The sequence below is a fragment of the Penaeus chinensis genome, chromosome 7, assembly GCF_019202785.1.
Source record: "Penaeus chinensis breed Huanghai No. 1 chromosome 7, ASM1920278v2, whole genome shotgun sequence".
Lineage (NCBI taxonomy): Eukaryota > Metazoa > Arthropoda > Malacostraca > Decapoda > Penaeidae > Penaeus > Penaeus chinensis.
Genome location: NC_061825.1, coordinates 11,051,224 through 11,065,344, shown reverse-complemented (window position 1 = coordinate 11,065,344; position 14,121 = coordinate 11,051,224). Strand labels below are relative to the sequence as shown.

Genomic DNA, 14,121 nt, shown 5'->3' with positions numbered 1-14,121 from the left:
ACTGAAGACGACAGAGAGAATTTGTCCATTTATACAAAAGTCCAAGAAAAACTCCGCCTATTATGACGTCAGAAAATACCATCCCAATAAGACTGCCTTGATCTTGTGACCGAGTTTCCCCTCTCCAGTGATATTACAGAAATGCGAGTCTGAATGTTACTTTTGAAGGCCACCTGGTTTTTGCTTATGGTAATTTACAAGATAAATAAATTTATGTGATTACTAATAAATATATTAATGGTCGGTGTTAATTTAAGACTACAGGAGATGTAGCTCGATTTTTTTTCCATAGCTTCCCTGATGTATGACAAAAACTGGATATTATTACCAGGAATACCTGTCAGAGAATTGTTTAATCTTTAGACAGAAGAGGTGGATTTTCTAATCAATGTATATGATAAACAGCAAAAAGTTATGCGTTCGTTTCTTATTATTCTCCTTTCTATTATGGAGGAGGTCAATTTTGTTTATATTTAAGTGTTTGTTGAGGCGAAAAGAAATGTTCTTTCAGACCAAGTCTATAAATATTTACATTTCTTATTATAAATGCTTCCATCAAACTTAAAAAAAGGGGAGTCCCTCAGGGAACCAAACCACAAAGCCCTAAAATGTCTAGCTACGATCCTACTGATGTGACACATGTATGTAAATAGAGGTATGTATATAAATGTAAGTATGTGCATACATATGTGTATATATGCATTTATGTGATGTATATGCAGATGTTTGTCAGTATAAATACCAATATATATAATATATATACATATATTATATATATTACATATACATACATACGTATATATTTATACATACATCTGTATGTGTATACATATGTATACATATGTTCATCAATGTTTATGTAAGTATGTGTATTGATATACACACGTATATGTGTGTTTGTTAATATATATGTACGTATGTATGCTCAAGTATGTGTAAGTAAGCATATATACACATATACATATGTATACATATATTTGTGTGTGTATATATGTGTATATACATATATGTGTCTGTGTGTATGTGTGTTTGTGTATACATATATATATATATATGTGTGTGTGTGTGTGTGTGTGTGTGTGTGTGCGTGTGAACAAATATATATATATATATATATATATATATATATATATATATATATATACATATATATGCATATCTATATTTACATACATAGACACACACGCGCGCACAAACACACACACACACACACTCACACACACACACACGCACACACACACACACACACACACATACACACACACACACACACATATGTGTGTGTGTGTGTGTGTGTGTGTGTGTGTGTGTACACTCGTATTTATGCATATACGAATGGCGCTCACTAAAGATTTCCCCTTCCGCTTATCTTAGGAGGCTGAAATTTCATATTCTCTATAGGTCATGTATTGATTTCCAGTCCTTACTTCATAATACTTTTTCTGTTACAGAGGTGAAGGTACAGTAACGTGTGGAAATGGAGCAGTGATCAGTGATTTTATATTTGAATGGCCGCAGACCTTCGATGAAATAAAAGCAACTTATGGGGAGAATTGACCATGTTAAACACTGTAATCACCAATTCAGGTGTGGTCGGAGATCTGTGGATACGGCTCCTATCCCAGGCCGACCCCAGTCTGCCATTTATGAGGATACCATCTATCAAGTGGAGACTGCCATTTTAGAAGATCGCCGTGTTTCTTCCGTCAGCTGCCAAGATATCAAGATTAGTTTTGGATCTGTGAACGAAATCATTCATAACCATCTGCATATGCAAATGTCTGCTCAATTGGTTCCCAGGCTACTCACACTTTTCCAGAAGTAAGAACGAGGCCATTGTTCCAAGGCTTTTTTAGCCATGTGCCAAGAAGACTAGTAGGGCTTTTTGGCAGATAATTACGCAGGATCCAGCAATTAAGGCCGAGTCAAATCAATGGATGATGTATGTATGTATATACATATAAATATGTATGCATATATATATGTGTGTGTGTGTGTGTGTGTGTGTGTGTGTGTGTGTGTGTGTGTGTGTGTGTGTGTGTGTGTGTGTGTGTGTGTGTGCATATATATATATATATATATATATATATATATATGTATATATATATGTATATATATATAAATGCATGTTAGTCTGTGCACACACATACATATATGTATGTGTGTGTATGAGATTCACGTCGAATGATTTGCAAATAGAATACCGGTGTTTTCTTGTTCTTCCCTTCGTTGTTCTACTTGCGTATATATATACACGTGTGTAATTGTGTGTTTATGTCCGTGTGTGTGTATATATATATACATGCATACACATATGTATGCGTGTATGTATATGTATATGTAGTATGTAATCAAAATGAGTTTCCTGTATCTCCATCGCCAAGATTTATTACGTATAATTTATGTAAATGATTAAAAACTACGTAAGTCGAAGTATGCTTCTTTAATACTTAACATTTACAAAGTTTCGAGATCAATAAATATCTAAGGCCCTACATCCTAAGCATAGGAGGGGGAGGGTGGCTTGTAAGATGGCTGAGGAGGACCATAGGAGGTTTTTGGTGTGGGGTACTGAGCCTCTCCCTCGTAAGTGACGTCAGCAACGTAACCCGAGTCGCCGTTCACATTGTAGGTAACCCTCTGAAGACGACCGTCGGGGAGAAGGACGTAGTATGATCCCTGCGTGTTGTCTCCATCACGGGCTTCCTGGTGTCCGAAGTCGTTGCCAGATGGTGGGTCGTTGACGGCGTAGTTGAAGTCGTACTTAGCGGATGCGTAAGAGGGTGTGGGAGCAGAGTAGCCATACGTAGACCACTATCTGGACGGGCGATAGCGACGACCACTAGGGCGGCCACTGCAAATACCTGTAAATATCAGTTATTAATATCTTTTATGAGCTGAAGAAGCAAAATGGTATATTTAATAGTAATCAGAAGCCAAGAAATTAACTATCAATCTTCTTGAATAATGCACATGTAGGATATACCTTGAATGCCATGTTTGAGGAAAGAGACTGCAATGAGACTGAAGAAAACGGAGAGAGTCCTTCTATTTATACAAAAGTCCAAGTAAAACTCCACCCATGTCATGACGTCAGGGAATGCCTTGATCCTATTGTGACCGAGTTTTCCCCTCCGGTAATGTTACATAAATGTGGGTCGGAATACTATGTCTGAAGATCACCTAGTTCGCTTTTTTTAGTAGTAGTGGTGTGCAAGAAAATACTATTTACTTTATATTGAATTTATGAATCAACAGTAGATATATACAGGTCAATAGATATATACAGTAGTATTATAATAACTAGTGCAGACATGAAACGGATTAGATGATTAGATATCTGATTATATGAATATATATATATATATATATATATATATATATATATATATATATATGCGTGAGTGGCTCACTTACAAAATTGATTATTTATATGTGAATATAAATATATATCCATACAGTATATATATAACATTTTGTGTGTGTAAATATATATACTGCGTATATATAGATATCTTTGTATGTATCACATATTTACTTGTATGTATATATACAGAAGTATATATATAAGCGTGTGTGCATATACATATATATGTGCAAGTGAACATACATACATATATACATGATATAATATTTATGCTTAAATATACATATATAAATATGCACATATGTATACATATACATTGATGAGTTTGTAAAATACATGTATTTGTGTATCATAAAGATGTATGTGTGTGTATATGTATATATGTTGCTGTGTATGCATCTCTTTGTGTATCATATATATGTGTATGTGTATGTATATAGACATATGTATCATATACATATATTATGCATGTATGCGTTTACACACATAGACATATACAAATAAATAAATATTTGTATGTGTGTGTGTGTGTGTGTGTGTGTGTGTGTGTGTGTGTACAATTCCCATACATACATACATGTGTGCCTGTGTATGTTTATGTTTTATATATAGTATACAATGAAGATAACTTTGTTTCTTTTAATCACCCCTTATCATTTATATAGGTGATATAAAACTACGTCAGATGTAGTGGGCTAGTTCAATATTCAGTATTTACACAGATCAATAAATATTCCAATCTTAAACATAGGAAGGAGTGTATTTCTTGTAGGAAGGTTGAGGAAGCCTCTCCCTCGTACGTGATATCAGCCACGTAACCGGAATTGTAGGTGACCCTCTGCAGACGACGGGAAGCAGGACGTAGCAGAATCCCTGCGTGTGATCGCCATGTGCGTATGTGTATATACATATACATATATACATGTGTGTGTATACATTTATGTGTGTGTGTGCATCTTAGGTTCTATATAGAGTATGTAATGAAAATGGACTGATTTTAATATTCATAACGGAGATATAAGGAAGTACGATATAAGATGATGTAAGATGACGCATGCTAATCTAACACTTAATATTTACAAAGATCTGAGATCAATAAATATCCGAGGCGCAATATTTTTTTAAGTATAGGAGGGGTGGACGGCTTGTAGGATAGCTAAGGAAGGCCAGAGGCGGCCTTTAGGGCGGGGTAAATAAATAAAATGTAATAGGTGACATAAATAAATAAAACAGTCATAACTAAAAGTAAATAAATAAAGCTATGTAATAAATACAAAGACGAAGTTGTGTAATAAATAAGAAAAAATATGTTCAAGCATATTTATACATATGAATATGCCTATATATATGCACACCGACGTACACATACACAGACATGGACATACATATATATGTATTAATATTCATTTATGTGTGTATATATATTATATATAAACACATAAACACATATACATATATATGTATATATATTATATATAAACACATAAACACATATGCATATATATGTATAGTATATACATATACTTATATATGTATATATATATACATAGATGTTATATATATCTTATGTGTATGCATTTATGTGTATATGTACATAAATACATATATTTATATTTGTATATTCATATTATATATATTTGTACTTATACTTATATATTTATATGTATATATTTACATTTACATACATACACGCAAGGACAGACACACACACATATATACAAATATATATGTGTGTGTGTGTGTGTGTATGTATGTGTGTGTGTGTGTGTGTTTAAGTATCTATATATAATCTATATAAACATATATATGGATATAAATACATATATATGTATGAATATGTCCGTATGTATGTATGTCTGTGTGTGTATAAATATATATATATATATATATATATATATATATATATATATATATATTATATGTACATATATACATGGTAGAAAATCTACAATGCAAAAACTAGATTTATTGAAAATGAGACTACAGTTTCGAAATTGGTACTGAAGATGGAATCCAGGTGGATTTCGAAACTATAGTCTCATATTAAATAAGTCAAGTTTTTTTCAGTTGTGAGTTAGTCTACCATAGTATCAACACGGAAGAGTATTTTACCATTCATAAAGACATATTCATATGTATACATACATACACATATATACATGTATGTATACATATATGTGTTTGTAAAGATATAGACATATATATATAGATAGATAGATAGATAGATACATACATATATACACATGTGTGTATATACTAAATATATATATATAGAAATATATATATAGATATATATGTATATGTATATATATATATATGTGTGTGTGTGTGTGTGTGTGTGTATGTGTGTGTGTGTGTATATATATACTACCTATAGATCCAGAGAAAAGTCTTTCTCAGTATTCATTCCTTACATCGAAATAATTAGATTTGCAATTATGCTAGCTCAAGTATTATCTGCAGTCAATCACACATTAAGGAACAGAGTTTGCTTTTGCATATAGTGCTCCATTAACCCATGATATCTCATTCCCAAGTAACATTTGCTATACCGTTTTTCATAAAGTCGATATACAAGGGAAATATTTCCTATTTTAAAATAAGTAAATCATGTTCTATTTACGAGTATCTTGTGAATATCACCTCACTATAGTCACGAAACCATCTCAAACTGTAAAGGCTACATGGCATGAGTTCTTTTTCCGCATGTAAATGCAAAGGATCCGACCCTAGCAGACTGGTAGAGAACCGGCGCCATTCGAGGAATCCAGTGCATTTCTCAAGCACTGGTAATGCTTCATTTTATCTGTCGCTCTCTTTCACACTCAGAAAAAATCCTACAAATCATCGGCAATCACCACTTAGCTCTCCGAACCTGACCAGAGAGTAAACATCGCGCCTGGCCCATTTAAGCCGCGGAGTATAGATCCACAAGGTCAAAAAGGAAATATAATCATTGACATTTTCCTCGAGGATTAGATTTTTTAACACATAAGCTAAGAAGGAATATATTTTATTTATTATATATCGGGAACACAAAGAACTGAACTGAACCGAAATCATGTATTAGATATAAAACAATTAAAGGTGAATATTGCTTCTTTATTATCTAGTATTTACAGTGATCCGAGATCAATAAATATCTAAGGCACTATTTCTTAAGTATAGGAGGGGGTGGGATGCTTGTAGGAAGGCTGAGGAGGACCATAGGAGGCTTTTGGTGTAGGGTACTGAGCCTGTCCCTCGTAGGTGACATCAGCCACGTAACCGGAATCTCCGTTCACATTGTAGGTGACCCTCTGTAGACGACCGTCGGGAAGAAGGACGTAGTAGGATCCCTGCGTGTGGTCGCCATCACGGGCTTCTTCATGCCCGAAGTCGTTGCCTGATGGTTGGTCGTTTACGGCGTAATTGAAGTCGTACTTGGCGGGTGCGTAAGAGGGTGTGGGAGCAGAATAGCCATACGTAGGCGGGCTATCTGGACGGGCGATAGCGACGACCACAAGGGTAGCTAGTGCAAATACCTGCAATATATTTCCGTTATTAGTATCATATATAAGATGACGAAAAATTTATTTTTAATTATTTATTGATTCAAATTATATTCCGCGCTAACAGCTAAGGCCATCACAGGCGAATACTTTGACATCCAGAAGCCAAGAAATTAATTATTAAACCTCTCAAATAATTCGTATTTAGCACTTACTTTGAATGCCATGTTAGTGAATAGAGACTGCAGTAAGACTGAGGCCGAGAGACACAGTCCTTCCATTTATACAAATCCTAAAAAATAATCCGCCCATGTGATGACGTCAGGGAATGGCATCCCAACAAGCCTTGATCTTCCTGTGACCGAGTTTTCCCCTCCGGTGATGTTACATAAATGTGGCTCTGAATATTATATATCTTCACCTATTATCCACGATGCACTTAGAAAATGCTATCCATGGTATGTCGAACTTATGTGATATTAAATCTACAATACATATATACAGGTTAACAAATGGTATTCAAATAACGAGTGCAACCATGAGTTACACAGACGGATTAGACGAGTTTCTTGATTATCTGATTATATGCATGTATATGCGTGAGAAACTGTTATTTATAAAATAGAATATTATTTAAACTCTACATACACGTATCTAGTCATGTATATGCATGTCTTTTGTGTGTGTTTATGTGTAAATAAAAACATCTATATATAAATATATATATATAATATATGTATATAAACATACACAGAAGCATATATGCAAGTGTGCGTGTGTGTGTGTGCGTGTTTATGCATATACCTATATATGTGCATATCTGTATACATATATATATATATATATATATATATATATGCATGTATAATATTTATGCGTATATCTACTTACATAAATATGCATATGTGTATACATATACATTGATGTGTGTGTATAAAGTATTTCTGTATTATGTATGTGTATACGTATATATGTATATGTATCATACACATATTATGTATATATGCATGTACGCGTGTACACATAGAATTATACAAATACATATGAGTATCTGTGTATATATATGCTTTTACAAATAATATATAATGAAATTGGGCAGAATTCTTTTAATCACCCTATATAATTAATGAAGATGATATAAAACTAAGACATATGAAGTATGCTTGCTTAATATGTAATATATACAAGATCCGTGATCAATATATGTCCCAGGCACTATATCTGAAGCATAGGAAGGAGTGGATTTCTTGTAGGAAGATTAAGGTACTGAGCCTCTCCCATGTAGGTGATATCAGCCACGTGACCAGTCCCCGTTATTAGTCCAGGTGATCATCTACAGACGACCGTTGGGAAGCAGGATGTAGTAGAATCCCTGTGTGTGGTCGCTATGAGTGTATGTGTGTGTGTCTTTGGTTGTACATATGTTATGTCATGAAAACGGACTGGATTGTTTTAATCTACATAACGGAGGTGGCAGAATGCCTTGCAAGATAGCTGCGGAGGGCAAGAAGAAGCCTTCGTAGTGGGATAAATAAGTTAGACTATGTTGTAGGTGACATAAATAAACAAAAATGTTATAAATAAATAAAAATGTGTAATAAACAAATAAATAAAGGTATTTAATAAATAAGAATATATGCTCAATAAGCTTTTTTAACCAAAAAAAAATAGTAGCACAATATAAACAGCTCACGCTTGAAACATACATTCATTTTCCACAACATAAATATGTAAACTCTATGGTGTACTCAATATTCGAATAGCATGTAAACATTAACTGACGTGTGTATATCTATTGTAGATTTATATAGTTAATATCACAGAGGCATCATTTCGTGAATAGTTCCTAAATGTGTCTTGAATAATAGTAATTAAACTGAATATATTCAAGAAGCATTTATACCTGTGAGTATTAGTACTGGTAATATATTTCTCAATATATTAATGATCGGTATTTGTATCAGACCTAAATATTTTTTTTCTAATGACCAAAGGTAAGCATGGGTAAGGTAAAAAAGATAAGATAAATATGAAAAAAACATATGCAATTTTCAATGATACTGCTACAAAAAATGCCTGACAGAAGACTGTATAATCTTTTGACAGAAAAAATTAAATACTCTTAATCCAGTGTTCTTAATTTTTATCTCATCAGCACCCACTTTGATTTCGTACACTACCTTCCCGAGACAGTATGTCTATTCTTTCTCTCAACACCGCATCAGTTCATATATATGTTTGCGTGTTACTTTTATTATGGTTGTTGTTATTATTATTATCATAATGTGGCGACTCACTAAGCATGAGCTTGCGACCCGGTACTGGCTCGCGACCCGTACTTTGAAGAACCCTGTAAACTATAATGGTAATGGATATCAAGAAGTTACGCATTATTTTCGCTTATCTCTGTAATTTTTTGTTTTCTACACATGAGAAAATCGATAGATTTTTCCACTTCGATAATTATTTTTTAATTTTATCATTTGATTCCACAAATGCCTAGTTTCGCAGTCAGTGTTGTCCAGACTTTATAGATGATCAAGACAAATAAAATTTAGTTCCAGTTTGTAATGCATCTATATCTATAAATACATATGTGCGTTCGTATGAATACGTATGCACATCTCTCGTTCATTATATTTATATATATATACCACATTTACAAGGTAGAAAGAAAAAATAGACGCTTTTCATTAGTTAATTAAGATGTAGTTAACAAAAAACATCATCAAATCACGTGTAGCATCATTTAAAAAAAGGAAATATACATTAAACCATCAAATCACGTTTAACAAATTCTTAAAACTCTAAATAAACACATGCACGTACATATGTGTGTATATATATATATATATATATATATATATATATATATATATATATATATATACATATATATATATATATATATATATATATATATATATGCATGTGTATATATCATGAATGATAATAAACCATATGACCTTCAAACGTAATATTCAGACCCACATGTGTATGTTTATGTTCGTATATGTTTGTGTATATATAGTATGTAATGAAAATGGAATAGATTATTTTTAATCATCCTCTCTCATCACTGAGATGAAGAGAAGTAGGACTTATGTAGGTGATATAAAACTACGCAAGATGAAGTATGCTACTTTAATATATAATATTTACAAAATCCCGACTTCAATAGATATCCGAGGCGCTACATCTTAAGCATAGGATGGGGTGGGTGGCTTGTAGGAAGGCTGGGGAGGCCCGTAGGACGCCTTTGGGGTGGGGTACCGAGCTTCTCCCTCGTAGGTGACATCAGCCACGTAACCGGAGTCGCCGTTCACATTATAGGTGACCCTTTGAAGACGACCGTCGGGAAGAAGGACGTAGTAGGATCCTTGTGTGTTGTCTCCATCACGGGCTTCCTGATGTCCGAAGTCGTTGCCAGATGGCTGGTCGTTGACGGCGTAGTTGAAGTCGTACTTAGCAGGTGCATAAGAGGGTGTGGGAGCAGAATAGCTATATGTAGGTGGGCTATCAGGAAGGGCGACGGTGGCTACCACAAGAGTGGCCAGTGCTAATACCTGCAATGCATTTGAATTGTTAGAAATATTTGTATGATCAATCTTTTATGGTTAGAAATTTGACAAACCTTAACCAACTGCACTTTAGGAATGACCGATATACATGCCTTGAATGCCATTCTGTTAGAGACTGCGAAGACTGTGACTGACGAACACCCACAGAACCTTTTCTTTTATACAGGTGTCCAAGAAAAACCCCGCCCAGGTCGTGACGTCAAGATATATCATCCCAGCAAGTTAACCTTGATTTGGTGAGCGAGTTTTCCCCTTCATTGATGTTACCGGAATGCAGATGTTCACATTATTTCTGTGCGAAAGTTTATTTTGAAATATTTATGAGTTATGCATGTTTTTTTTCAGTAACTGATATGAATGAATATTTCAGTGTCCGTGTCAAACTGTGAAAATCTGTGTCGTAATGCCTACATTAGCTTCATCATACTACTACTGGTATCAGACTAAAGTTTACTGATCGAGAAAGAATTACAATTGCGTACCTATACGCTTTTTTCGAGTACTAGAGATATGCAGGAAACTTATTTTCTTCATATAATAAAGGCCATTTTTTCATATAATATAGTTTCCTGTGTGTATATACATATATACTGTATATGTATGTATGTGAATATATATATACATTATCTATATATACATTAATCAAATGCTTAAATTTATAAATATGTCAACTCAAGCAATAATTAAACGCAATCAAGCAGTAAGGGAACAAAGACTGCTGTACCATATTTAGCTCCTTTGGCTCATAATGTATCGTTGTGAAGTAACTTTTGCTATAATGTATTTGATAGATATAGACACAAACTAAAAAGACCATAATAATTTTAGCACTTTTTCCGTATGAATTGTTTATGCAAATGAACAAAGTTGGCGCCATTCGAGGAACCTAGTGCATTTCACAAGAAGGGGAAATGCTTCACTCTATCTATGTGGTATCTCTATCGTTTTCTATTCATCGAGAAATAAAAAATAAAAGAAATACCACGAACATGCTCATACACCGGCCATTATTTATCCCGAATAAATAAAACTATGTAATAGAGATTACTATACCGTTAAAAGAAACTTTCTATAAAACTATTCTTATGAAGCTATTTTTTCATCAGTAGAAGCTATCTCGTAAAAGTTCCTTCATAGCACAAGATCAAAAGTACTTTCGATGAAACAAAAACTCTTTCTAGAAATACACAATTTCATGTGTAAAGATGATTTAAAAGATATTCATGCGAAGTACATTTTTTTCTGTTAAGTGATACGCAATGAATATTACTGTTCATGAAAAAAATACAAATTAGTACTTCCGTGTTTTTTTAACCTAAAGAAGGAAGTTTAATCATATATGATTATGATACATATATGAATATAAATATATATAAAGATATAAAAAAAAAGAGTGGTATAGATATGGATGTATCTTTCTAGGTATGTATGTGCGTGTGTGTGTCTGTGTATGTAATAGGTATATAAGTATATATTTACATATATATATACATATATACATGCACATACACGCACACATATATATAGACATATATATTATATAGAGATCCTGTGAGATTCCCTGAAATAAGTAAATCATGCTCTATTACCAATTACCTTGACATATGTCTCTCACGTGAAATTATGCTTACGATGGCTCATTTCATATCAGAAATAACAATCTAGTATATGTCCTCCGTAGCACAAGGTAAAGACGCAAATTTCGGTCGCATAAAATTCACAAAGGCCTTTTTCATAACAAGAATCTTAAGACGATATTTCAGTTAGTCATCGATACACATTAAACCTAATAATTAGGTAAGCTAAGAAGGAACATATTCTTTCAATATTCAGAACGTTTTTTGTTTATTTTCTAAATCATGATAGAAACCATGCATCGGATTTAAAACTAATAAAGATTGAGATTGCCAGTTTAATATCTGGATTTTACATAAGTTTCATAAATATTCTTAGTATAGTTCCTTAAGCATAGGAGGGAGTGGGAGGCTTGTAGGAAGGCTGAGGAGGACCAGAGGAGGCCTTTGGGGTTGGGTACTGTGCCTCTCCCTCGTAGGTGACATCAGCCACGTAACCGGAGTCACCGTTCACATTGTAGGTGACGCTCTGCAGACGACCGTCGGGAAGCAAGACGTAGTAGGATCCCTGTGTGTTGTCTCCATCACGGGCTTCCTCGTCTCCGAAGTCGTTGCCAGATGGTGGGTCGTTGACGGCGTAGTTGAAGTCGTATTTGGCAGGTGCATAAGAGGGTGTGGGAGCAGAATAGCTATATCTAGGTGGGCTATCTGGACGGGCGACGGCGATGGCCATAAGGACGGCCAGTGCAAATACCTGCATTATATTTCAATTGTTAATATAATTTAAGAAGTGAAGCTTTTAGTATCTTTAGCAACACTAAAAAGTCAAGAAATGAACAATAAACTTGAATAGTACACACATATAGTACGTGCCTTGAATGCCATGTTGGTAGAAAGAGAATGCAATGAGACTGAAGACGACAGAGAGAATAATTTTATTTATATAATATTCCAGAAATAAAACTCCGCCCATCTAATGACGTAAGAAAATACCATCCCAACAAGAATGCCTTGATCTTCTTGTGACCCTCAGATGTTACATAACTGTATGGTCACGCTTTGTCATACTGAGAAAATACTAATTATGAGACGAAACTTATCTGATTGTCAACAATATCCAGGTCAAGTACTGGCTACAATCTTCTTCCAATTTCAAGTGCACCATAGGCTTCAAGTTTTCTTTTCTTTATATATAATGATACTCTCCTCTTACTATGACCTCATAATAGTACATGTGTTATCAAAAATGTATGCCTAGATTCCAATCTAGGATAAGAAAATATTTCTTATATGAATATACCCCTTAAATTGATATTTGCTCACCAATGATATACTTACGAATATATTCAAATTGCAAAAAAAAACACATATATATACATATATATACACCTTTTTTCATATACTTAAGCATGGGTAGGGAAAGCGTAAATATGTAATTTATTTCTAAATTATTATCAGTTATCATAAACGTAACTCTTCGGCTTCTTCCATTAATATAAGTCTACGAAAAACTTTTAAAGCCATGTACATATTTACAATAATAAAAGATTTGTTTTTCCTTTCTTTTTTTAATGATAATTCGAGTTCTTGAACAAAATATAAGTAACTGACACAATGATGGATTTACAGCATCAGTTTTTGGAACGATGGTCCTCCCTCTGCCTAGAGTTCCTTATATAAAGTGAACACGAGCCCCGTCTACTGGCATTTAGAATTATCTTAGCTAGTGTTATCAATATATGTTGCATAATAAAGAATTCCCTTTAGTTCAAAAGGGGATTTCAGTCATTTATCTTATGACCCAGCATTTAGAGGAAGCGTATTTGTTAAAAGGTTAAAACCGCAGTATGGTTAAGCATCATTATATACAATGAAATGGATAATAAGATTAAAAACTGATTACAAACGATCACAATGGATTTACCACCTACATTCATATGGCCACTAACAAAGTATCTGCACTCTATAAACTGTAGTGGCATGTATAAGAAAAGGCGCATTATTAATGGTGTATTTTAGGTTGTAGTTTTAGCAAGTTTGAGAAAATACGAATATGTATATCTAACGCTATATTTTTCTGGTAATAACTTGATTGCGAAATAACTTCC

General features: G+C 33.6%; 5 protein-coding genes across 5 annotated transcripts in view; all 5 read right to left on the bottom strand.

Moving 5' to 3' along the window:
* The window catches only part of LOC125026804 (pro-resilin-like), a 645-nt gene extending 616 nt beyond the window's left edge, over positions 1 to 29 (bottom strand). The window contains exon 1 of the mRNA XM_047615405.1: positions 1 to 29. This exon is cut by the window's left edge and continues 37 nt beyond it. Within this exon, the coding sequence (XP_047471361.1) occupies positions 1 to 29 (29 nt within the window).
* Positions 30 to 2,499: 2,470 nt separating this feature from the next.
* Positions 2,500 to 2,998, bottom strand: LOC125026803 (pro-resilin-like). Its single transcript, XM_047615404.1, has 2 exons — positions 2,987 to 2,998; positions 2,500 to 2,763 (listed from the first exon to the last, which is right to left on the bottom strand). The coding sequence occupies exons 1-2, from the start codon at positions 2,996 to 2,998 to the stop codon at positions 2,500 to 2,502; spliced, it is 276 nt and encodes a 91-aa protein (XP_047471360.1).
* A 3,457-nt stretch (positions 2,999 to 6,455) lies between these two features.
* On the bottom strand, positions 6,456 to 7,102 carry LOC125027443 (pro-resilin-like). Its single transcript, XM_047616519.1, has 2 exons — positions 7,074 to 7,102; positions 6,456 to 6,891 (listed from the first exon to the last, which is right to left on the bottom strand). The coding sequence occupies exons 1-2, from the start codon at positions 7,083 to 7,085 to the stop codon at positions 6,526 to 6,528; spliced, it is 378 nt and encodes a 125-aa protein (XP_047472475.1). The 5' UTR covers positions 7,086 to 7,102; the 3' UTR covers positions 6,456 to 6,525.
* Positions 7,103 to 9,988: 2,886 nt separating this feature from the next.
* On the bottom strand, positions 9,989 to 10,606 carry LOC125027442 (pro-resilin-like). The gene is made up of 2 exons (XM_047616518.1): positions 10,532 to 10,606; positions 9,989 to 10,424 (listed from the first exon to the last, which is right to left on the bottom strand). Exons 1-2 carry the CDS (start codon positions 10,541 to 10,543, stop codon positions 10,059 to 10,061), a joined length of 378 nt encoding a protein of 125 aa, XP_047472474.1. The 5' UTR covers positions 10,544 to 10,606; the 3' UTR covers positions 9,989 to 10,058.
* Positions 10,607 to 12,401: 1,795 nt separating this feature from the next.
* LOC125026802 lies at positions 12,402 to 12,898 on the bottom strand. The gene is made up of 3 exons (XM_047615403.1): positions 12,887 to 12,898; positions 12,606 to 12,767; positions 12,402 to 12,542 (listed from the first exon to the last, which is right to left on the bottom strand). Exons 1-3 carry the CDS (start codon positions 12,896 to 12,898, stop codon positions 12,402 to 12,404), a joined length of 315 nt encoding a protein of 104 aa, XP_047471359.1.
* Between the last annotated feature and the right edge of the window lie 1,223 nt (positions 12,899 to 14,121).